The following is a 22,831-nucleotide window of genomic DNA, read 5'->3' on the forward strand; positions in this document are numbered from 1 at the left end:
CCCAGGAGGGATGTGCTCCAGCACCTCTTCCCATCGGGAATAACTCTGTGCTGCTGCTGTCCCCTGTGTGCTGGGAATGATATGTTTTTAGCAACAGATTTTTTATCTGGGGGACAGTCTTGCCTCTTATGGCACTTTGTAGAGAAAAACCATACAGAACAGGTCAGGGTTTATTGGATATGGAGAATTCATATTGGAATTGGAAGGTGCTGGAGCAGCCTCACTGCATCTGTGAAGGATGTGCATTGCAGTGGAACATATTTGGGGATTTCTGGCCACCTCCACTTACACAGCTGGTAATCTCCTCTTTCAGTTTAAGGAACCAGTTCCAGTGATTCTCTTCAGACTGAAAAAGGCAGTAGTGACTGTCCAGCCCAAGGCAAAGCTCTGCTGATCCGACACAGCTTTATTTTGAAATCTCCCTTTGCTAACAAGAAGAACTCTGCAAGTTTTCACACACCAAGCCAGCCCTGATTTGGATTACTGAATTAAGGGGGCTTATTTCTATGTGACCTTATTGCCACACAACATTTCCATTGTGACAGTGTCTCTCACCGGCTGCTCCTGGGTGTTGTGGAAGTCTGTGAACTCGCTCAAGGTGCAACAAACAACTTATAAACCCCATAAAGGCTCCTGGAACCCACCCCCGACAGAAAATCTCCCTTTGGCAGTGCCTGGGGCATGGATGGTTGTCCAGTTTAAGCAGTCTGTTTTGTCCTGCGTTAATTAAGCAGTTCAATAAGATTCTTAAAAGCTCAGGGCTTTACCTCGAGCAGCAATGGCTGAAGATACAGAAAATTAACTAAAATAATGTGCAAAATAAATGACATTTTAACACAGCGAGTTACATTTCTACTGCAGCGCTTATTAATCCTTATTTTCCTTTGTTACTTTTACCATTTTAAGGCCAGAAGTATCCCAAGAGAGCTAGTGTGGGAATAGGAATGTAAACTAAGGATGAGGGAGAGGAGAGCTCCTGCATTCCTGTCGTACCTCGTGTCCTGCTCCTACCTGCAGCGACTGAGAGAAGCAGGAGTGTGAGCACTTGGATGGATGGATGGACATGTGAGCATCCCCCAGCCCTGCGCTCCAGGGATTTTCCTGCTGACTTAGGCGGTGCTGTAACTCAACCCTTACTGTGCCTGTGCTGGGGTTGAGTTCCTCCAGCCTCTTTACCTGGACAGGACCCCCATTAGAAGGAGTGGCGTTTGGAGTATTCCCACCATTCCAGCAGCTCCAGTAACGCTTGGAGCATTCCCACTGTTCCAGGACGCCCGAGCAGCGGGGCTGAGGAAAACAGGGATCTGCAGCGCCGGGGCCACATCCCGGCAGGGACGGGGGCGGCCGCGGGACCCCGGCGGGACGGAGGCGGCTGCAGGAAGAACGGGAAGGGGCCCTGGGGGCGGTAAAAGAGTCGGAAGGTCCCAGGTGGGCGAGGGACCCGCCACGGGGACACAAAATAGAAACGGCCCGACCCAGATGGGACTCGAACCCACAATCCCCAGCTCCGGAGGCTGATGCCTTATCCATTAGGCCACTGGGTCACCCACTGGAGGCTGCGCGCGCCGCCCAGTAAGAGCTCCGCCCGGCGCCGCTGGCCCCGCCCCCGCGGGCCCTGCCGCTCTCCCGCCCCGCCCTTCTCGCACGCCATTGGCCGCGGTGCCCTCGAGGCCCCGCCCCCGAGGCCCCGCCCGCGCCTCAGAGCCCGTTCGAGCCCTCGGCGGGAGCGCGTCACCCTCGTTATCCTTGTCCCGAAACTCTTCCCCTCACGGGCTCCCGACGTTTCCTGACACTGTCCCGTCCTGGCCGTTGTTCCTGTGTTGTGGCTGTTGGCTGCATCCCGTGCAGGCGATCTTCTCTACTACTACTCGGCCTTCTTTACTCAGGGACCCTTCTCCCCTCACAGCTCTCACCCCTCACAGCTCAGTCTCCCCTCACAACCCTTTTTCTCACCTCACACCCTCTGCAGCCCCATTACCTCAGTCCCACCTTGACCTCTCTCTGGCCTCCCTCCGCCTCTCCATGGCTTGGCTGTGCCAGTAACAGCCCTTGGAGCTGGGACACGTCCCTCACACCCCCCATACCACCTGCAGCACCTCACACAGTTCCCTCAGTGTCCCAGGCACTCCCGGCTCTCTCCCTGCCCTCAACACTCATCCCTGTGCCCAGGTTTCACTGCTCCGGACCCTGCACTGCCAGCGATCCATGACCCAGTGGGATTCCTTCATGCCAACCCTCCGATCCTTCAGGAGAGCAGGTGTTTTACCTCAATTTCTATTTTTGAACGGCCTTTTTTTCTGTCAAAATAGTCCTTTTAAATGTCTCCCTTTCTGAGTAACGTGCTTTCTCCTCTCTTGACTCCCTGCTCTTACTTAACTGTTTTTTGTGATTTTCTTTACAAACCTCAGAAATGTAAGGCCCAAAACCAAAACACTGTGTGAGGCGTCACTGGTAATTCCTCCTCCTCTGCATAAATCCTCCACTGTGTGCACCTACAGACCAGTATAAAGTGGTTTAATGTAATGGTTTAGCACACAGACGTATCGATGTGCATCTCTGACACTTCTCTATCTGAGCTGTGCTTTACAGGTATATTGAGATGATGGAGTTGCTGTCAGAGTCAGATTTTTCCCCAGGTTTTATGATTTGAAATACATCTCCTGTGAAACAGGGTATTCTTTTGTATTCCATCCCTCATGAGCAGGCCAAACCCATGGGAAACAATCCCAGACCTGTTCCTTTTCAGGCCAAGCCACAAGGGCAGGAATCCTTTTGTTATTCCGTCTGATTTAGTTTTATCTGCCTTGATGGCTGTGGAATTGCCCTCAGCTGCAGCCTCACACCTAAATTTCTATGCACTGTGCTTCCAGGAGACACAGGGGGTCATGGAATCGTGGAATCACAGAGTGGATTGAGAGGGGACCTTAAGGATGATTCAAGTCCACGTCCCGCCATGGGCAGGGACACCTGCCACTAGCCCAGGTTGCTCCAACCTGGCCTTGGACACTTGCAAGGATGGGGCAGCCACAGCTTCTCTGGGCAACCTGTGCCAGGGTCTCCCCACCCTCACAGGGAAGAATTCCTTCCCAATATCCCATCCAACCCTAGCCTCTGTCAGTGGGAAGCCATTCCCCCCATCCCGCCAGTCCATGCCCTTGTCTCAGGAGCAGCCTGTGGTGCCTGTCGGTCACTGAGGCAGAACCTGGGCCGTGCGCGAGGCAGTGGGTGGGTGTTTCTGCCCCAAACCCCTTCAGGGGTACAAACACCCCCCTCCCCATCCCGGTCCCGCCGGGCCGGGCCCCGGCACTACAACTCCCGGCGTGCCCCGCGCCCCCACGCCGCGGCACCGGGACGTGTGACACGTAACATCCGGCCGGGCCCGCCCCGTCTACGCGAGGCGAGCTGCTTTCAAACCGGCCAATCAGAGCGCTGCTTTGGCTCGAACTGGCCAATGGCGGCGCGCGGCCGCGGGAAATTTAAACGCCGCGTGGGGCGGCCGGGGCAGTGCCAGCGGCGTGCGGCTCAGGCAGCGGGACCGGCGGCACCGCGGGACAGGTGCGGGCCTGGGCTGGACACCGGGACACGGGTGTGGGCCGGGGGGGCGCGGGCCGTGCGCTGCTCTGTCAGGAAGAGCCGTGCTCCGCCGGCAATCCCTGCCGGGGCTCCCTCCGGAGCCTCTCGTGTCTCTGCTATGCTGACAGAGCCGGTGTATCCTGCTGTATCCTTGTGCGGGCTGTTGCTCCGGCGGGGTTGTGGCCGCAGTGGGTCAGGCCGGGGCTGGCCGAGGGGCAGGGGTTTGCCTCGTTACCCGTGGAGCCGTTGCTGTTTGCTGCTGGCTGCACCGGCTTAGCGAACGCCCCTGTGCTCGCTGTGCTCCCTGTGCTGGCCCAAACGCTCGCTATTCTTTCCCAGAAGGGTCGGGGTGGGGCTGGGTGGGATCCTGTGCGGCACGAGTACGTGACACAGCGAAAAAAGCGTTCAAATAGCATTTAAATGTGTGTGTGCTCTCCGAGGGAAGGAAGACCTATCTTGCTCCCAAAAATAACGACTCTGATAATATTTGTGGTTGAAATTGTCTTAACAATGTAAGTGTGTCTTCTGCTTCTGTGTTGATGCTAAAGCTTTGCTGTAACATCGGGCTGTTTAAAGAGGCAGCTGTTGTCCAAGTCAGAGGCTGTTATTGTATCTAATACAAACAAGTGCCTCTCATTCTCGAGTGTTGATCTAAATTTTTAATTTACTTTCGTGGAGTAAACTTGCTGTTTATTTGCTCTGTTTTCAGGCTTGTCTTTATCTGCTCCTCTCAAAAATCTAGCAAGCAAGATGTCTACTAATGAGAATGCCAATACACCTGCTCGACTGAACAGGTTCAAGAACAAAGGAAAGGACAGCACAGTGAGTATTCTGGTGCAATTAGTGCTTTAGCCAGCCATTATCTCTTTAAACATGAATTGCAAAAGCCATGAACTTACTCAATGTGTGTCCTCCAGGAAATGAGAAGGCGGCGCATTGAAGTCAATGTGGAGCTGAGGAAAGCTAAGAAAGACGACCAGATGCTTAAAAGAAGAAATGTGAGCACTTTACCAGACGATGCAACTTCTCCCCTTCAGGAAAACAAGGGCAATCAGGTAAGCAGGTACTTGGAATGGCCACACTTGGAATGGTCTTTCAATATGAGCTCCTGTAGCCAGGCCAGTGTGAATCTCTTCTTGGAGGGGACAGCACTACTACCTGTGTACTAACTACTGGAGTGTCTGTACTATCAACTCTGATGGAAAGCACTCAAACACAACTGGCTGAAGCTACACTTTAAGCTCAGTGTAACTGGTGTGAAACACTTGATTAAGAAAGCTTTCAGCAGTTCAGATAACTGCAGGTGAAGCTGTAGCTAACAGGCTTTTGGAGTATCACATGGTGGTGATAATAAGCAAATTGGTTGTAAACTGGGGCACATTGGTGCCATTGTGTAAAAGCCCTCTGTGACTGGGAATACACATTTCTCTCCCAACAAAGAATTAACTTTTTTTTATTATTAATAAATTTATTATTATTTTATTGTACAGGTTTTGGCACACTGGTCAGTTGAAGAAATAGTCAAAGGAGTTAATAGTAATAATATGGAGCTGCAGCTACAGGCTACTCAAGCTGCCAGGTAAGCAGTTAAGAGGGACCTAACTCAGCTGTGCACACCAGTAACTAGGCAAGGGGAGAGCATTGGCTAAGTGGCTGCATGTGCATATTCCACCTTAGAATACTGTGAACTGTAAGATGACTGGGACTTAAGTATACCAAGTTTCATTTCTCTTTCCAGATCTAAAATATCCTTTAGCAAGCTTGAGTATTGCTGCAGTGCTGCTTCTGGCAGTCATTAACCTCTGCTGAGAAACCTTCAGCAATTCAGATGTATTATGACTCTTGCAGGTCTGCTTTATTTCAGAGTCTGAACAGAACCTCTCAAGTAGTAAAGACATGCCAAATTCTATGTTAGCAGAGTCTTAGGAAGCTGGTGTTCAGCTTCTCTGCATTTCTCCTTTATGCTGTGTTGTGTTGCCTTCTCTGAATGTTAAGACAATGCTAAACTTTTTTTTTTTAGATATGCCTCTTTTAAGACTGTTTTGCTAGCAGAGATCTGAACAACAAGGTAAAATAATGTTTTCTGTTTGCCTTCTTCCCTAGGAAACTCCTCTCAAGAGAGAAGCAGCCCCCAATAGACAACATAATCCGAGCTGGTTTGATTCCCAAGTTCGTGTCCTTCCTGGGCAGAGCAGAGTGCAGCCCCATCCAGTTTGAGTCTGCCTGGGCACTCACCAACATCGCATCCGGCACCTCGGAGCAAACCAAGGCGGTGGTGGATGGAGGGGCCATTCCAGCCTTCATCTCCCTGCTGGCCTCCCCCCACACCCACATCAGTGAGCAGGCTGTGTGGGCACTGGGGAACATCGCAGGTATGTCCATGCACACAGCTCTGATTCATCACCCCTGCTGTGCAGGGCTGAGCTGCTTGGGAGCTCTGCCCCGGTGGTGTTCAAGTAATGACATGCTCTGCTCTTCAGAGCAACTCTTTGTCTTCAGACCTGGTGTGAGATGGCTCATGCAATGCCTGGCAACCTGTGGGCATTGCTTCCAGATCTCAGTCCAGGTTTGAGAGATCTTTAAATGTGCTACAGCACAAACCTTTTTCGTGTCTCTCACTTAATGTTTTTGTGATTTATCAATGAGCTGTGCTCTGTGTGTTGACTGGAAGGGGGAAGGGAGGAAGCAGGTGACTCACAATTGTGTATGTAATGGCCAATATTCCTTGCTTTGAAACAGCTGCTTGCTGGTGGGGAAAGTATTTATATCCTGAAGTTTCTCGTGCTCCTCTCAAGGTTACTTGATCTGCTAGCGTTGGATCCATTCTTCAAAAACATAGTTACAATATTTAACTACATTATTTATTTTATTTGCTGTATTGTGGTCCAACAGCTGAGCCTTACAGACAACAGTGAATCCTCACACAGAGAAAATGAGCTTGATTAAAAGACACGTTTGATTGGAGTTTTCTTAAAACTTGTCCTTAAAGCTTTAAACTCAACTGTGAAGTATTTTTTTATACCTTGCAATACTGACCTTTCAGTCAAACTGACATTCCATCAGCATTATACTATAGCAGTCAATCATGCAACAGATGATTATAATGCATTTCAAGTCCCATATTGTGGGGGAAGCTCTGAGCTAGTGGTAGGGCTGAGGTATGTTTCCAAATAACTAAACAGAGATTTACATGTTTATGAACTCCTAAGAAAAGATGTATAGAAAACATTACCTCTTCTTCCTACAGAAAAAAATCAAGCTCAGTGGCTTGATTAGAAAAACACATGCTTGTCATGTGATTTAACCATGGCAGCAGTCCCTTTGTCCTCTTATTTCTTCTAGCCTTTCTGAAGCAGGAGAAGAACTATTCCACTAACACATAATGATTGTGTGCACGTGTCCCTCTGTTCTGGTCTCCACTTGGCTGTTTTTTGTGTTTTCCCAGGGGATGGCTCTGCCTACAGAGATCTGGTTATTAAATACGGTGCAATTGAGCCGCTGCTGAGTCTCCTCGCTGTTCCTGACCTCTCCTCCCTGGCTGTAAGTGTGCAGTGGGATTCACATTACAACGACTGAAGTCAGTAAAAGCAAATTAAACCATTTCTAACCCTTCCTTTCAACCCCTGCAGTCGGGATATCTGCGCAACGTTACCTGGACCCTCTCAAACCTGTGTCGCAACAAGAACCCTGCCCCTCCCATCGAAGCCATCCAGCAGATCCTGCCCACCCTGGTCCGCCTCCTGCACCACGAGGACCCCGAGGTGCTGGCAGACACCTGCTGGGCCATTTCCTACCTAACAGACGGTTCCAATGACAGGATAGAAGTTGTTGTGAAAACCGGGTTGGTGCCACAACTTGTGAGACTCCTGGGGTGTAGTGAACTGCCAATAATGGTAAGTTGTTGGATGTGCAGGTTGCTGTTGCTTTCATGGATAAATCAAGTAGCATCCACATAACTGAATGATCCTTTTCATACCTAAGTCAGATCCTTGTTCTAGGTTTTGCATTGGTGAGACTTGAGTTCTGCCTTACGTAGAGACTGCTCCACACAGGGCAGCCAGCTTTGTGGTGGTGACTGTCAAACTGCTTTCTGTAATCATGGATTTAACTCAGCCCAGCACAGCAGTCAACATTCTTTAAAGCTTGCCTTCAAACTGCTGTTGCAAATCCGACTTCTAGGGACAGTGTTTACAGTGTGCACAGCACCCACTTGTAATTACAGTATGATAAAGCTGCATTAGTACTTAGCAGGTAGTTTTCCTGAGCTCTGTCCTGGGTGTTTGTTTGCAGATGGGCCTTGGAAGGTGTACAGTCTTAGCATCCTTAATGTCTGCCTGTGTAATGCTAAGTAGGAACCTGAAACTCCTTGTACAGAGCATATCATCTGTTAACTGGGAAGGTTAGAGTGGATGGGCAACAAGTATGGCTGTATCTGGTATAATATAATCTAGTTTTGAATGAGTTTCCTAAGTACTACATTCATCTTTGTTTCAGACTCCTTCATTAAGAGCCATAGGAAATATTGTCACTGGTACTGATGAGCAGACACAGCTTGTTATTGACTCAGGAGCACTTGCTGTCTTTCCAAGTCTCCTTTCCCACCATAAAAACAACATTCAGAAAGAAGCAGCCTGGACCATGTCCAACATCACTGCTGGGCGTCAGGATCAGATCCAGCGAGTGGTGGACCATGGCCTGGTGCCTTATCTCATTGGCATTCTGAGGAAGGTAAGCAAAACCTATATTGACCATTTTTAGGCTTTTTCTCTTACTACTGTCTGTGTTCAAACACTCTGCTTTTACCTCTGCAGGGGGATTTCAAGTCTCAGAAGGAAGCTGCGTGGGCTGTGACGAACTACACGAGCGGTGGGACAATTGACCAGATCGTGTATCTTGTTCAGGCTGGTGTTCTTGAACCACTACTGAATCTTCTCACAACTAAGGACAGCAAAACTGTGCTGGTTATCCTGGATGCTGTTTCCAATATCTTCCTGGTATGTGGGTGCAGTTTCCTTGATTGTTGTCCAAGCTGCTGCTGTTGGCTCTCCAGTACTGCTGCCACACGTCCTTCCCGAGGTGATTCCATGCTTTTCTCTCACAGGCTGCTGAGAAGATTAATGAGACTGAAAAACTTTGCCTCATGATTGAGGAGTGTGGGGGTCTAGACAAAATTGAAGCTCTTCAGTCACATGAAAATGAACAAGTGTACAGAGCCTCATCCACCATCATTGAGAAATATTTCTCAGCAGAAGTAAGTGGCTGCAGGGTTGGGTTTTTTTCCACTTTCATTTTCTATTCTAGCACTGGCTACTAGGTTAAAATGCTACTGCTATTTCAACACTCTCTTCTTTTCCTTCTAGGAGGAGGAAGACCAGAATGTTGTACCAGACGCTACTGCTGACAGCTACACTTTCCAAATCCAGGGCAACACCCCCAATTCTTTCAACTTCTAGATCTTGTAGATACTGCAGCTGCCTACAAGTGGTTTTAGCACATAAATGACTGCCACCTCTTTGTCTTAATAATTCCTCTTGTTTTTACTGCCTTTTCTGTGTCCTGTAGCACTTTATCCAACTGAAACGTACTTGAACAGTTCAAACTATATATGTCTGTGAATTCCCAACTGTAAATGTCCTTCTCTGAGGTCTGCTTGTAAATACTTCCTCTTTCTGTCCTTGTCAGGAGTAAGAATGCAAGTGGAGCAATACAGGCCTCTGACAGAGCATGAGCCACCACTCTGCAGGCCTCTAACCTTCTACCTGACCTGTTGCTGTACAACACACAACAGGCTTTTAAAGAGGATTTTACTTGAAGTTCAATAAAGTGTTATCAGTACATCCAATTCAGCTGTGTCACTTGCTCTTTCAAGGGCTGATTTTGATAGGGTAAGTAAAACTGGTCAAAAGTAGATAATGGCATGAAGGCAAGTCTAAATTGTGAGAGATTCAATGCTGAAGATGGTGAGTTTAGAACAGCTTTGGGCACTCCAAGCTCTGACTTCTACATACACCTGCCTTCTATTACTGCAGGACCAAGGAATTGCTGCTTCTCTCCAGATATTTCCTATAGAAATCTGATTCATCTTACCCTGTTCATAACTGAGCTAAATTAGCTCCTGCCTTTTGGAGAAATATTTAAAGACCAGAAGTGCTACTTAATTGCAGGTAATAGTGTGGAGGAGGGGTAAGTACAGCAGTTTAACCAATTGTACAGATGTTCAGGATAGAGTTTAGGAAGGGCTTTGAAGCTGTTTCCTGCTCTAGAGGGCAAAAATGATGGTATTTTCTTGAAATTTCTTGTCCCTTCATTTGTAAAGTCATTACTCACAGGAACCCATTCTCTCTCTAGAGGTGGTTGTGTGGGGTGGGTGGTGAGTGGAGAGGAAGAACTGTAGTTCTGTTTTCCAGCTTTTTGGAAAAACTTGGATTGAGCTATTTAACTGGAATCTCCCAGGAGTCAAATGCATTAGAATAACTGTATTGTCTCAGCTCTCTGAGCTTCTTTAGCTCCAGTGATGGTGCAGGAGAGGACAGAGTTCAGGGGTAGATGTTTTATAGGCATGACTTAATTGGACCATATCATGCAATTTTATTAATAAAAGGTAGAGGGGTAAAAACCTCATATGTAGACATTTCTCCCAGAATTCCCATTGGCTTCTGTCTTGATGCAGGAGGGGAATAAAAACCCCAAATACAAAACAAAACCCTCTTTTATTCTCCTAAATGGACCTGATGAAAGAATCTGGTTTTGTCTTGTGCATTAGTCACCTACTGAGTGCTTCCAAGTCTGTTTTGAAGTGCACAAGCATAGAAAAGTGAATCTGGGTGTAACTCTGGCAATCCATGTAGGATCAGGTGTGCTTCATGAAGGATTCATTCCTGTGTATTGCTAACAAAGGTTTCTTTTGAGTTACTGTGGATGGTGTCACTCCTGCTTTCATTAGTGTGGGGCAGATCTATCCTCTCCCACAACTTGCTCCCTGTCCCACACTTGCTGGCAAATGGCCCCCTCCCTAACTGGAGGCTGGTGATGACATCTGGACCATGTGCCCTCTGTGGATCTTGGCTATTGTTGGACTGTGACAATGTTACAAAGGGCAGCAGATAATTTGTCTGCATCTACAGTCATATAGATCTCTTTGTTAGCAACAGTAGGGTTTTGTGCAGGGCCATCACTTGTGAGTCACTGCCCTAATCATAGTTCTGCTGGGCTATTTAAGGTGTGATCCTCCATCCAGCTCAGAGGGTGGCCTTGGTGACACACACATGGGGGTTGCAGATTTTACCTGTCACAAAGGAGACTGCCTTGCAAAAACCCCACTATCCTGGACTGATTAAAAGTGATCTTTGTACTTTGGACTGTATCATGTTAACTGTTTTTCCTTACACCCCAAAAAAGCTGCAGCTGTCTCTAAAGGGATGGAACTGTGGCTGTGGGGTGTTCCCAGCCCTGCCTGGCCCCTGTACTGAGGGATGAGCTGCCGGTGGCACCCAGAACCTCTGGAAGCAGCTGGACAGTGCCAAAATGAGGAGAAAGGTCTGACACCACAGATACTGCAGCATCTTTGGAACTAGGGTTTGGTATTTACACAAGTTCTGCTAAGGGGAAAGATCCACCTTCCTTGCAATGCTCAAGCCTTTGATGTTCTGAGAGGAAAAACCCCAAGGAAATCAAATAGGGCATCTACACATCTGCAGTGAAGCCTCCTCTGTCCTTGGCTTTGTTGTCAAACCTCCAGCCCTGACCTAAAATCATCAGTTGTAAAATCATGATTTTCTGTGTAACTGCAGGGAATGGAAAGAATTAACCTATAGAAAACAAATTGTGCAAAGTCAGCTTTAATCAGTGAATCATTCCTTCCCCACGCTTCGTGTTTGTGGGTTTATACAGGCAGTGACATAACGGCTTGTGAATTCGGAATTCCCAATTTTTGCAACTGTAAAACACGGCCTGTGCCGGCAGAGGGCGGTGCTGGCGCCTCCCAGTCCCGTTTGCTGCTGGATGAGGTGGGATAATCCCGCCTGGAACACTCAGGTGGGATCTGCTCCCTTTTCCTGTTAAAAACACAGAGGTAAAATCTTTGTAGTCACACAAACATCTATGTGCTAACTTCCAAATATTTAAACAGATTAAATACTGAATATAAGATATAACCTTTTAAAAGCCCCTTTAAAGTCAGGGTACTGTTACTTTAAAACTCCAATCCTTGATTTAATTGCTCTTTAGCATATGTGCAGTAACTTTGGCTTTTCTGTCTCTGTGTGTATATATCTGAGAGTGCAGGACACTTGTTCAATAGTATTATCTTTTTTTTTTTTTCCCCTGAATTAATTGTTTCAGATTTATCTAATATATTGAGTTAAGAATAGAACATTGCAAATTCTTCTCCAGGTGCCTGGCAACTCAGTGGCTTAATAATTAACTTTCTGGGGACTGAGACACTGTTTTTATCCAAGAAAAATGTGTTCAGCCTGTCCACCAATGAGCCCTGTTGGCAGCACCAATTTCCACAAGCAACAATCTACAGTGATTATGAGTAAGTGACTGGGGTGAGTCACTCCTTATTCTAAGAAAATGCAAACTATTTCTGAGGTTGGGATCACAGTCACCCATGAGGCTGCATCTCGAGCTTTAAAAAAAGTGGTAGGAGCAAAAAAGGGAGAGGAGAATTATTGTAGCTCCTGGTTCTTAGTTTGTTGGGTTTGGGTTTTTTTTTTGGTCAGATTTAAGAGCTTGTGTCCTTCATTTGTCAAATATCTAATTCAGGACAAGGGCTGAAATAAATGTCTGGGGGCCTGTATGTCAGTCTGCCAACTCCTCTGTGCTGAGAGCAACAATAACAGACCCCTGCTGACATCAACTGCCTTGGAATGCAGTTGTTGCTAATGCTGCTTCATCTGTGCAGGGATGGCAAGATTTTAGTCTGAGATCTCAAAGGTAACCACCTCTGAAACTCTGATGCCAGCAGATGCTTCTGGGTGGTTGCTTCCACTTGCTGTTCCCAGAGGTGCCAGGCTTTGGAAGAAGGGCAGAGGCTTTGCAGTCCTGTGGTTCAGTAGCAAGTCTGTTCGTCCACTAGAGGAAGAACAGTTTAAACAGTTAAACTGTTTAAGCCAGAAATGGTTAAATTAGCAGAAATTAGACTGAAATATTCTCTTAAGCAAAGCTGCTTCCTGCTATTCTATCCAGAATGACTTAAATTGCACAGAACTACGGGAATACCAGCAAAAAGGAACAGCTGTAAGTCTGCAGGAGGAGGAATTCACTAGCCAACAACATTTCACAGCTCTCTCCTGTTCCTAAATTTATTTTACAGCGGAGCAAACTGAGACATAAAGTTATCCACAGGCGTTCAGAAAGCAGCTGGCAGAATTCACCTGGAGCCTGGGAATCCTGATGTCCATTCCTCCAGTTAACCCACAGCACCTCTGGTCACAGTTATCCTTTTCCTGACTATAGGATTATCCCAGGAGTATTGAAGCTCTTCTGTGACAAGGTACGATATAGACTTAAGTACAGTCTAAACTTTGGAAGAGCGTGCAATTTGGAGAAGAAGCACTGTTAGTCAAAACAGAAGTAATTAATGAAGGTTAATTGTGTCTGGTGATATTTGACCTATGATGGAAAATGTTGGGACTTTCATTTAAAATCTAATAGGAAACACATTAACCCTTTGGCCTTCAGAGGAACCCAATAGGAGAAAAGTCTAACAGGGAATTAGGGGACCCCTCCTCAGGTTGGGAGGGGTGTACTCCAGGCAATTGGAAATTTCAGAGGACTTCAGAATTTCAGCTACAGGTGTGCAAAGTGGAAAATCTCATTGATTCAGGGAATGGCACTGACATGAGTTAGGTAGAAACTCCTGTGTGGACACAGCTAAGAGAGAATTGATTTGCTGGGAGTTTCGTAGCACTTCCTCTGGATTAGGGGTCACTGGATTCCTGTTTCTGACTGCAGAGCACTGTCTGTCTCAGACTGGCTCCAGGAAATGGACGCTATTCCGCAGAAGCCAGAAGATTTCGTGGAAGAGCCGTGGCCTGTTTCCAGATTGCAGTTCACCCACTGCCCTGGGGAGTGTCATTAGTGGGAGGGAAGTGGAGTTGGGATTTAAAGGCATGAGGAGAGGAAAGAAAAATGACAGCAGGATGGAGAAAAATCCTGTCAGTCCTTACGAAGGTTTGACACTTGCTTGACCACATTAAAACGTTGTGCTGATCATCTAAATAAAACAATGAGCCAGCTCCAGAAGTGATGTGTAAATCACATCAGGGAGGGACTGACACGCTGAAAGCAAAATCAATGGCACTGGTTTCACTGGGGAGGAGGCTGGAGCAACCTATGAGCTCAACAAAAGAGGTGCAGTGTAGTGAGGAATTGTTCTCCTTTATTTCCAGTCTTTCTCTAATTTGCATAGCAATGTGAAATGGAAATCATGGGGTCATCTTTCAAAGGTGGTGTTTATATATTTTTATATATTTATAAGTTGTGGGGTCATACACATAAACACATCTAAAAGAGTGGAAAGCTGCCTAATTTGTCCTCTGTTCCAGGTTGCTTTGTGTGCAGGTTCACAGTGGTGAAATAGCTGTACCAGCAGGAGTGTGTAACAGTGCTCTGTGGGCATGTGGAAGACTGGAGGTACAAAGTTATCAGAAAATCTTGAGAAATCTCCAAAGCACATTTCCACCGTCCCAATCACTTCATTTTTACCCACTATATGAAACAGATGTAAAAATAGCTCTTTCATCAGTGGATTGCTACACATATTTGGGCTGCAGAGGCTCAATTCTGTTCAAAGTAAGGCTGTGAAATCATTTGCAGAATGTGCTGTTAATCAGAAGCAGCAATTTAATGTTATGTATCCATCTCTCCTCCCACCCCCAGCTCCCCTTCCCAATTCTGAGCAGGAAACGACACTTGGATGGAGCTCAGCACTCTGACTTTCTGGATAGACTCTCTAGGAATGAGGAGGGACTTGAATTCTCTCCATATGTCATTTCCTTTCCCCTAATGACTAAAAAAAAAAACCCATTGCTGCAGTTCGTATAACTTACAATAGAGAGAACATTCCCAATACAGGGAAATCAGGGCAGGGGGATGGGGCAGACAGGACATCCACATTCCACTTCTGAAGAACTGCTTTGGAAAGTTGGACTTGAACTGAGCAGGAATTTTTCTTCCTTGTAGAAATATTGTTTTATGTAGTTCCTAAAATTGAAGCTATTACCCATCTGTACCTAAGAGTATATCAACACCTGCAGTCTGGGGCCAGACGTGGATTAGGGAAGGAAAACATAAGTAGAGGGGGAATGGTAACAACTTTACAAGATGTAAATGAAGTCAGAAAGGAAAAACAGAGGGAATTGAGGAAACCTAACAATGGGGATCTAATAATTTCTAAAAAAACCCCAATTTTAACAGCAAATTATCATAGGACTTACTTAAAAAAAAAAAATCAGTTTAGCCCACTCCTGCAATCAGCTTTTGTCCAGACTACCTTTAAAAACTTTTCTATTTGGTGCAACCAAGAGCATCTGCAGATATCCCACAGTGCTGCAGAACACAAAACTCGATCTGCTGTGTTGCACAGTGGATTTGCAGCTGTCAACAGAGTTCAGTGTGCTGTAGTTACAGACAGAAAAAATACCCCAGGAACAAACATGACAGGAAAAAAAACTAAGAAAACCCATTTTAACTAAATGGAAAGTTTACTTCCTCATAGCCAGCCCACTGTGTATTAGACCCAAATTGGAACATAATGTCTTTCTAACAACATAATCCAAATGTTTGTTAAATTTGTAGCAGCCAAAGTGTGCAATGAGCTTTGCAGAACAAATGAGAGATGACATTTACTCAAAGAAACCCTAAATTTTGCCCTCAGTGAATGAGTTACGTGTGCACAGAGGGGCTGGATGTGTCTGCTTGCAGGATGATTTTATCTGATTATACCACATCTTTCATTAGACACATTGCCTAATTAGACATGTTACCCCTCAGTCCTACTGCTAAAAAGAAAAGGAGAAATCCACCTTTCCTCCAGTTCTGTTTTAAAGGGTTTCAAGTGTAGAATAAAAGACTGATTCAAGACATATGGTGACAGATTTTGCTTTAGGTTACTTTTAGCACTTCACTAGACCCGCTAACCTACTTAAATACCTGTGCTGTTCTTATCTGGCATGAAACCTTGCTTTGTAATTTCTAGAATGAAATATTTCAGAGGTATTTTTAGAGAAAACTTTATCTTAAATCCTCCCACATTGATTTCACAGTGGACTCGTTGGTGACTGTTAAAAGAAAGCACAAAAAAAGCCAGTGCAGCCTGTGGACAGGTTAAGTATTTCTGCACTTCAGAAAGTATTAGGAATTAGTGGGGTTTTTTTAAAAGAGAGATTGCTGCGTTTATTGAACCTGCAAACGTTTTTGTGTCATGATTGAGTTTATTTATGGATTTAGTTTTCACGTAGCATGTTTATAAATGTCTCCAGAACTCATGTAAGACAAAGCAGAGTGTTTCCAAAGCCAGATAGCCTGGGCTCCTTTCAGCAATTCCCAGAACTGTGGGGAGATGTGGTTTGCACAGTCTGGGACAGCTCATCTGACTCTGAGTGGCTGCTTCCCCCTGGCAGAAAATAACCATCCCATGGGGTTAAGGCTTTGTGAGCTATTTTTGTCTTTGAACCTTGCAGATTCAGCTACCTGTAGAAGTACATGATATTGCCATAATTTGATAAGTTTCCTGGAATTAATCTTGCCTCTTGAATGGAAACCTTTGGAAGCAACTTGTATGAGACACATGGAAAAACTTCCACTTGCTTGAAAAAACAGAGCAAATCAGCATTACCAGGTGAGGGCTGTTTCAAGGGACTTGTGCTGCCCCAAGGTGCTTTCTCTGCAAACATTATATGGCCAGAGGAGCCTGCTGCTTATCTATATTTGTATTTATCTCTGACAGCCACAGTCCCTGCAACAGATTGGAATGAGATAATTTAGTCCTCTTAAACCTCATCATAACCCCTGACATGTGGAATTCTGTAAAGCTGGAAATGTTAATCCCTGAATATTTAGATAAGTAACGATGGCCAATGAGAACCAGCTAATTGTGCCAAAGTATTAAGGCTTATCAGATAATGCTCTAGGGTTTTTGGGGAGCCAGGAAAGCATCTCTGCTTTCCATGGCTGCGTGGATGGAAGGTGTATCACAGAACATTTTTTACTTCTTCCAAAGCATTAAATAGTGCCTGTGGCCCAAGCAGGGTGTTAGCTGGACAAGAGGCTGGTTTAAGAAGGCAGCTAATTCCAGAGTATCCCTGTTGATCAGGTACCTGAGGGGTGAGTTTACAGCAGCAGGACTGAGTCAGCTCCTGGCACCCCTTGCTCTCTGCATCACCACCATAATTAAAACTCAGAGAGACAGTATAGGACATTTTACAGCTCATCTCTGGCAGACTATAAAGTCATAATTTCAAACTGATGCTGGGCCACGGGGGATAAGAAAGATTAGAGAAGGTTTGATATTCCTTTAGTGGCTAAATAATATGGCTTGGTCAAAAACAGTGCTGTCAACTCTCCTAAATACTTGTTTGGGCTGAGAGTCTTCCCAATAACACTTCATTTGTCTGAGCTGTGTTCCACTGGGACAACACACACCATGACCAGTTGAATCAGGCACTTTCTGCAGACAGATGTTGTAGTACAGCAGCGAAGCAAATTCTTGGTACATGTCACTCAGAGGAGACTGTCTCCAACTGTCTTGTCCTATAAAGTCTTCTAGGAACCTCCTTGTAGCAGCCCAGTAAACCTAAGGATGAGATTCTCCAGTTGCTTCAGTCACAAAGCAACATGAGAAAGTCCTGCAGAGCAATTGCAGGAGGGAACGTGTGGTTCCTCAGGAAACCTTGGCAATTTCAGTTGGAATATTTAGCATGTTGCTCTCAAAGCACTTGACAAAGTCTATTCATGTTGTGTTCAATGCCTGTCTCTAAAATCTGCCTGTTCTTCTTTCTAAAATTTCACTGGGATAGCACTGTCCTGCAGGACATGATGAGGAAACAACGTGGCTAAAGGGACTGCATGGAATATCTGTGCATCAGTTACTAATCCGTTCTGGATGGATGGACTTAGAAGTTATCTTAGTGACTAACCACTGGAAAATCCTGTGATATGGGAGCTCATGCATTTTTCTGTAGCCACAGCTGCAGTCATTTCCCTTCAGAGACACATCATTTCCCCAAGACACATCCTGTCTCAGAGGGCCACGGTGTCTCTGCTCCAAGCTCTGTCCCCTGTCGCAGGAGCCAGAGTATGGGTGGAGATTTCCTTCCTAGTTTCTTCTCCTGAAAAGCTTCATCTCCAGCTCCAGCTTGAGAAATGGGTTGAATCTTGACCTCTTGCATAAACATTGTCTCTGCGTGCCAAAGGGAGCCTTAGTGAGCACCAGAGCCCCTGTCTAGACATGTTTCTTCACCCCAGCACTCCGGTAGGTACGTCTTCCACGGCGGGTGAACTCTCCTGCTCTCAGAGCAGCCACAGGGACAGAGTAAAAGCAGACTTTTAAACATGTGCACCTCAGTGCTTTAGTGCAGTTTGTTCTGTTCACCAGCAGTGCAGACAATGCTCCAGTCTGACGATTTTCATAATCTGCAAAGGGGAAAAAAGGAATCTTGTACAAAGGGAAACTTTCTGTTCCCAGTCTTTATTCCCGAAATGCAGGAGCACTTTATACACGACCGCAGTGGGGTTTGATCCTTTTGTACAGGGAAGGCAGCAGAAAAGGCATCCCCACAGAGGACAGAATTCCATTCAGGAACAGGACAAAAATGTGATGGATCTGCAATGAGTTTAGGAAGTACTTTAGCCATGGTGAGAAGTTATGATTGGCTTAGAGAAGGCTTAGAATGAAAACCTGTGCCAAAGAGGCAGACTGGGAGAACAATGCCCAGTGCAAGCAAAGGTGTTGATGGAGCAGGAATGCCTTGAAAGGGAATGAGTTAATCAGGCAAATTAAGAAACAGGCAGGGAACACTGGTGGTAAAAATGTTCCTCATTCTTCACAATTTTTTAAAGAATTTATGTCTTGTTTTTGCCACATTAACAAAGCTCTACAAAAAATGTGATAAGAAAGGGGAAATAATTTTGTAAACATTTCAAATGTATTTATTTTTAAATTAAATCGAACCTGTTAGATATATAAATCTTCATGGGGCTGCTTAGGTGTATTCTGCTGTAACACTTCTCAGAACTACACCATTAGGTGGCAAAATAGGCATTTAGCATTGACAGTTGCACATACAATGGAAAGACATTGTAGAGAAAAAGAAAATGGAAGTGTAATTCTCTTCTGATCAATTAGTCTTTAGCTCCGTGATCTCTAGGGGTGGTGTCTATATAATTTCAACCATGACAGGCTCTGAGAAATTTTAGTAAATGAAGACAAGTAGAATGAAATACAATCCAGGTCATTTTAAATATCTTTATTTTTAAAATCTGCCTCAGGAAAATAGTTTTAATCTTTCAATTTACTCACAAAAGCTTAATAATAGGGGCAGAACTCTCTTGCTCTCTTGATAACATTACAGAAGCTGGGGAAGAATGTGACATAACACCAGCCAGCTCTCGTTACTGCTGAAGGAATGTGCTGTGATTAAACCTCTATACAGAAAGAAATGGAATGTAATTCTTAAACGTTGATTTGCTTTGAACACATACCACATGCTGAGCAACGAGTTTCCAGTATATTCTTTCAGTTTCTAAAGATGGGGAGGACCTCATCTCCAAAAAATTAACTTCTCCAAAAAATTCCTCTTCTGGAAATGAACACTACCTGGTTGAAGGTGTTTATTCACATTTCCCAGCGTCCAAACCCACTAAATCCTTTGAGGACTATCTGTGAGTGCAAAACCTTCTTTTTCTTCCTCTTGGGAAATTCAAGAAATCAAAGCCCTTTTTTTTTGTGCAGCCATAGAAGAAATTTTTGTATTTCTAAACACTTCTTCTTCAGAAGTTTCACTCGTGGGACACCAACTATCACCTTATTTTGTCCTCATGGACTCCTCAACAGCCCTATTGGTGTCCTAAAGATGCCTCCACTTGCCCCTTCTCTGTGTTTCCTCCAATCCTTTAGATGGAGCCTCAGCTGTGAACTCCTGGCTGAGGAAGGCTGGATGGAATTCCTTCCTGAGCCCAGCAGTGAGGCTGTTATCCAACAGTGAGCTGTGGGGTGATGCAAGGCACTCCCATCCCTCTGGATCCCAGCTGGCTACCTCAGCTTGAAAGGATTTGTTGTTCAGTGATATCAGCCTGGAGTGAAACCTGGAGCACTTGTCAGCAGCTAATGAAGGTTTTTGTTTGTCCCTCTCATAGGATCTCACAGGATGAAACCTCCTCTCACCCCTAGAATGGAACTGCATAAACACAAAATTCACCTTAAGCTCCTGGCTTTTGAAACCTAAAGCAGGATCAGCAACATATTGGTTAATTTGAGAGTATTTTGAGAACTTGGGGGACAACACTGGCACAAGAACCTGTGGATCATGACATTCCTGTAGAATTCCCTTGGGAAAGCAGCGCTTTGAACCATCAGGTGCTGTCAGCACGTTTGGTCCCCCACATTTGCTGCAGTTCCTGGTGCTTTGAGAGGCTTCCTGACCTCTGCTCACTGCAGATCTTGCACTGAATCCCTCATGGAGCTGCTCATCTCAAATCCTGCTTGGCACTTCTACTAAGGGAAGGGGAGCAATGGGTAAAAATCCTCGTTTCCCAATAGGATTGGGACACAAACATCTGTGGGACACCCAAGGCACTGTCATTGTAATGCTGATATAGAGAAGGGAAAAGTGAACTCTTTGCATCTGGTGCCTCTGTGTGTCCAAGTGCAGCCTGACCTAGGTGGTTCTACCCCTGTTAGGACCCAGTCCTGACCTAACTGGGACACAGACCTGCCTGCTGGAGCCCCTCTTCTCTCACCCTGTCAAATACACACCTACTGTACAGGACTGTCACTGATACATCCTGGCTGTATCAGTAAAAACCCTCAAGTCACGTTGGCTGTTTAAAAATAAATAAATAAATAAATAAAAATCAAATATCCTATCTATTAAAAAAAAAAAGAGCCCAGCAGTAGCAGCAATCTTGCAGGCAGCACATTTTGTACAGTGACCCAAATGCAGGGACTGTCAGTTAATGCTCTCACACTTGCAATAAATCACAGTGTTTTCACTCAAAGGTGAGCAGCGTGTCCCAAAATCTCAGAAAAATTTATAGTTCTCTGAAAAGCAGTATGAAACTAAGTGTGCTTCGTGACCTCTAAAACCCACTTTTAATGAAAGCATTAAATGTTCATAAAACTACTGAACAATGAAAAACTGTACTTAATCCCAAAGTTGTGGTTTTTTTTTAATATTGGCATTGCAATTAATGTCTGACACGCTAGTTATCCATTAGAAAGAAATCATTAGCAAGAGTTCTGTGTTTAACATAACATTAAATACTTTTGTCAAATTATATCAGAATTATTGAATGCTGGGTCCAGAGAGCACTGCAAGACCTCAGAAATGAATAATCATCACATGTTAGGAAAAATCTAGAATAACCTAGAAATATGTGAAGTATGTGAAAAGTAGCTTTATATTTTGTTTTTCTATTCAGTTCAGCAGTGGCCAGGTAATGTTGCAATATTTGCAAACCATCAGCCACTTGCTTTATATACTTGGTTTGAGAAAAGGATAATGACCTGTCTATGTGAATTTGTAACAGATTGGAATTTAATAGTATGACCTTCAATTACAAAGACTGATTTTTCTTCTGATTTTTTTTTTCAGTGCAGGAATCAGGACACCTGGAATGTCTTTGAGGTGTGTGTGAATTTACAGAACCACGACAAAGTAACTTTTTAACTGTTTCAGTGCAACATAAAGCCACAAAATCAGTAGACATATTGTGCCTGTGTTTTATACTAAATGAAGTTTAGACTTGGTTTCAAATTCTCATTTTTGAAATAGTGGAGAAGCAATGAATCACTGTTTTCTCTTGTGCTCTGTCTGTGCTGTGAAGGAGGTTGGTGTCCAATATTTGCTAGTTTTGTGTTAAACAGGTGATGGCAAAGGCAACAGACATAGGCCTGGGTGAGGAAAGGATCCCAGGTGCTGATCCCAGGACTATTTTGCTTCCCAGACACTGGCACCACAGCAGGAAGCTTTGGAAATTTCCACCTGGAAGAACCTGGCACTGCAGACACTTTGGGGGGAAAGGGATGTAAGTCTACATGTACCCACTGTGGGGAGGTGTCCCATTCTATGGAGGGAAAGCTTTAAGAACCACATCCCACTTTGAAGGCCTTCAGTGGGAAAAAACCAGTTCCTCACCCCAGGTTTGAACTAACAAGGCCCAACTCTGAGCTCTGTCAGGATGGGATAACCCCAGACATGTTACAGCTCAGCTTTGTGTCACTGCAGGAAGGAAACCTCCTGGGCTGTGTGGAAGCCCCATCACGAGCTGTGTGAAGCACAGGTCATCTCATCCCACATGTGGATCCTGATCCATAGGGTGGATCCTAATCTCTGACTGCCCATGTGATAGTACCTTAGAGGTGACCTCAGCAGGAAGGTGCCAGAGCAGTGACACATCTGAACGACTACAGGTATTAGTGGGGTTGTTCGTAAGGAAAGGTGAGAGGTGTATTAGCTCAGACTCCTAAGGGAACCTTTACTGTGCCAAACTTCCCAGCTTTTCCAGGAGCTTTTCCCAGCCTTGAGGCCCCTCTGGCCCTGCAGAAAGCTGTCCATGACTCTTCTGCAGCGTGGAGCTCCCCTCATTTGAAGTGTGTTGCAGTGCTGGGAAAACTCTGGAAAAGAGTCCCCTTTCCTGCAAGATGGGAGTTAAACTAGGCCACATGGTTACAAGGCATTTTTGTACTTTTTATTATTATTCTGAGACTGGCAGTTCACAGAACCGGGCTGCTGATTTCTACACAGTGCAGATAAGAACTAAATTGGTCCAAAGTTTAACAGTTTCCAGGGCTGGTCTGTCACACCCTGCCCATGTGGAATACTGCCCCGGCTCACAGCACCCGAGTGTGACCACGCATTTCAGCCTGGCTTCGAATTCTGCCCCCATGTCTGTACCCTTGATTCTCCTTGTCCCAACTCCCCACACAACTTCATTGTCGCCCCCCTTTCCCACTCCCTCCTCTCCACCACGGCCATTCTCCCCGTCCTTCCTGACCCCCAGCTCCCCCCCCAGGACATGGCCATTCCCTCTGCCC

General features: G+C 45.4%; 2 protein-coding genes, 1 long non-coding RNA gene and 1 other non-coding gene across 7 annotated transcripts in view; 3 read left to right on the plus strand and 1 right to left on the minus strand.

Annotated features, from left to right (window-relative positions):
- Positions 1-843, plus strand: part of BPTF (bromodomain PHD finger transcription factor) — a 62,029-nt gene extending 61,186 nt beyond the window's left edge. The window contains exon 35 of the transcript XR_007906268.1: positions 314-843. The gene's annotated coding sequence lies outside the window, so the exon portion shown is untranslated. The remainder of the gene's footprint in view (positions 1-313) is intronic.
- Positions 844-1,471: 628 nt separating this feature from the next.
- Positions 1,472-1,544, minus strand: TRNAR-CCG (transfer RNA arginine (anticodon CCG)). The gene has a single exon. It is a non-coding gene; the product is annotated as a tRNA-Arg (tRNA).
- Positions 1,545-1,704: 160 nt separating this feature from the next.
- KPNA2 (karyopherin subunit alpha 2) lies at positions 1,705-9,407 on the plus strand. Of its 3 annotated transcripts, none has more exons than XM_051797676.1 (11): positions 1,705-2,257; positions 4,283-4,395; positions 4,491-4,628; positions 5,064-5,152; positions 5,677-5,945; positions 7,019-7,113; positions 7,203-7,466; positions 8,068-8,301; positions 8,385-8,567; positions 8,675-8,824; positions 8,934-9,407. In XM_051797676.1, the coding sequence occupies exons 1-11, from the start codon at positions 2,206-2,208 to the stop codon at positions 9,024-9,026; spliced, it is 1,680 nt and encodes a 559-aa protein (XP_051653636.1). In that variant the 5' UTR covers positions 1,705-2,205; the 3' UTR covers positions 9,027-9,407. The 3 variants fall into 3 exon arrangements, with proteins under 3 accessions (XP_051653636.1, XP_051653638.1, XP_051653637.1); XM_051797678.1 differs by lacking the exon at positions 1,705-2,257 and adding an exon at positions 3,413-3,555; XM_051797677.1 differs by lacking the exon at positions 1,705-2,257 and adding an exon at positions 3,830-3,953.
- A 2,502-nt stretch (positions 9,408-11,909) lies between these two features.
- LOC127475678 (uncharacterized) lies at positions 11,910-21,787 on the plus strand. 2 transcript variants are annotated; one of them, XR_007906279.1, is made up of 5 exons: positions 11,910-12,109; positions 12,890-13,069; positions 14,124-14,211; positions 16,260-16,417; positions 19,933-21,787. It is a non-coding gene; the product is annotated as an uncharacterized LOC127475678 (long non-coding RNA). The 2 variants fall into 2 exon arrangements; XR_007906280.1 differs by lacking the exons at positions 14,124-14,211; positions 16,260-16,417.
- Positions 21,788-22,831: the final 1,044 nt, after the last annotated feature.

This window comes from Manacus candei, unplaced genomic scaffold (assembly GCF_025592945.1).
Source record: "Manacus candei isolate 608988 ecotype Guabito, Panama unplaced genomic scaffold, ASM2559294v1 h1tg000047l, whole genome shotgun sequence".
NCBI lineage: Eukaryota > Metazoa > Chordata > Aves > Passeriformes > Pipridae > Manacus > Manacus candei.

What these genes read in the sequence shown, in the direction of transcription:
- KPNA2 (XM_051797676.1), top strand. Translation starts at nt 2,206, where the DNA reads ATGACCCAGTGGGATTCCTTCATGCCAACCCTCCGATCCTTCAGGAGA. An exon ending in TCATTGGCATTCTGAGGAAG is followed by an intron (nt 8,302 to 8,384) that starts GTAAGCAAAACC and finishes TTACCTCTGCAG; the next exon opens with GGGGATTTCAAGTCTCAGAA. An exon ending in AGAAATATTTCTCAGCAGAA is followed by an intron (nt 8,825 to 8,933) that starts GTAAGTGGCTGC and finishes TTTTCCTTCTAG; the next exon opens with GAGGAGGAAGACCAGAATGT.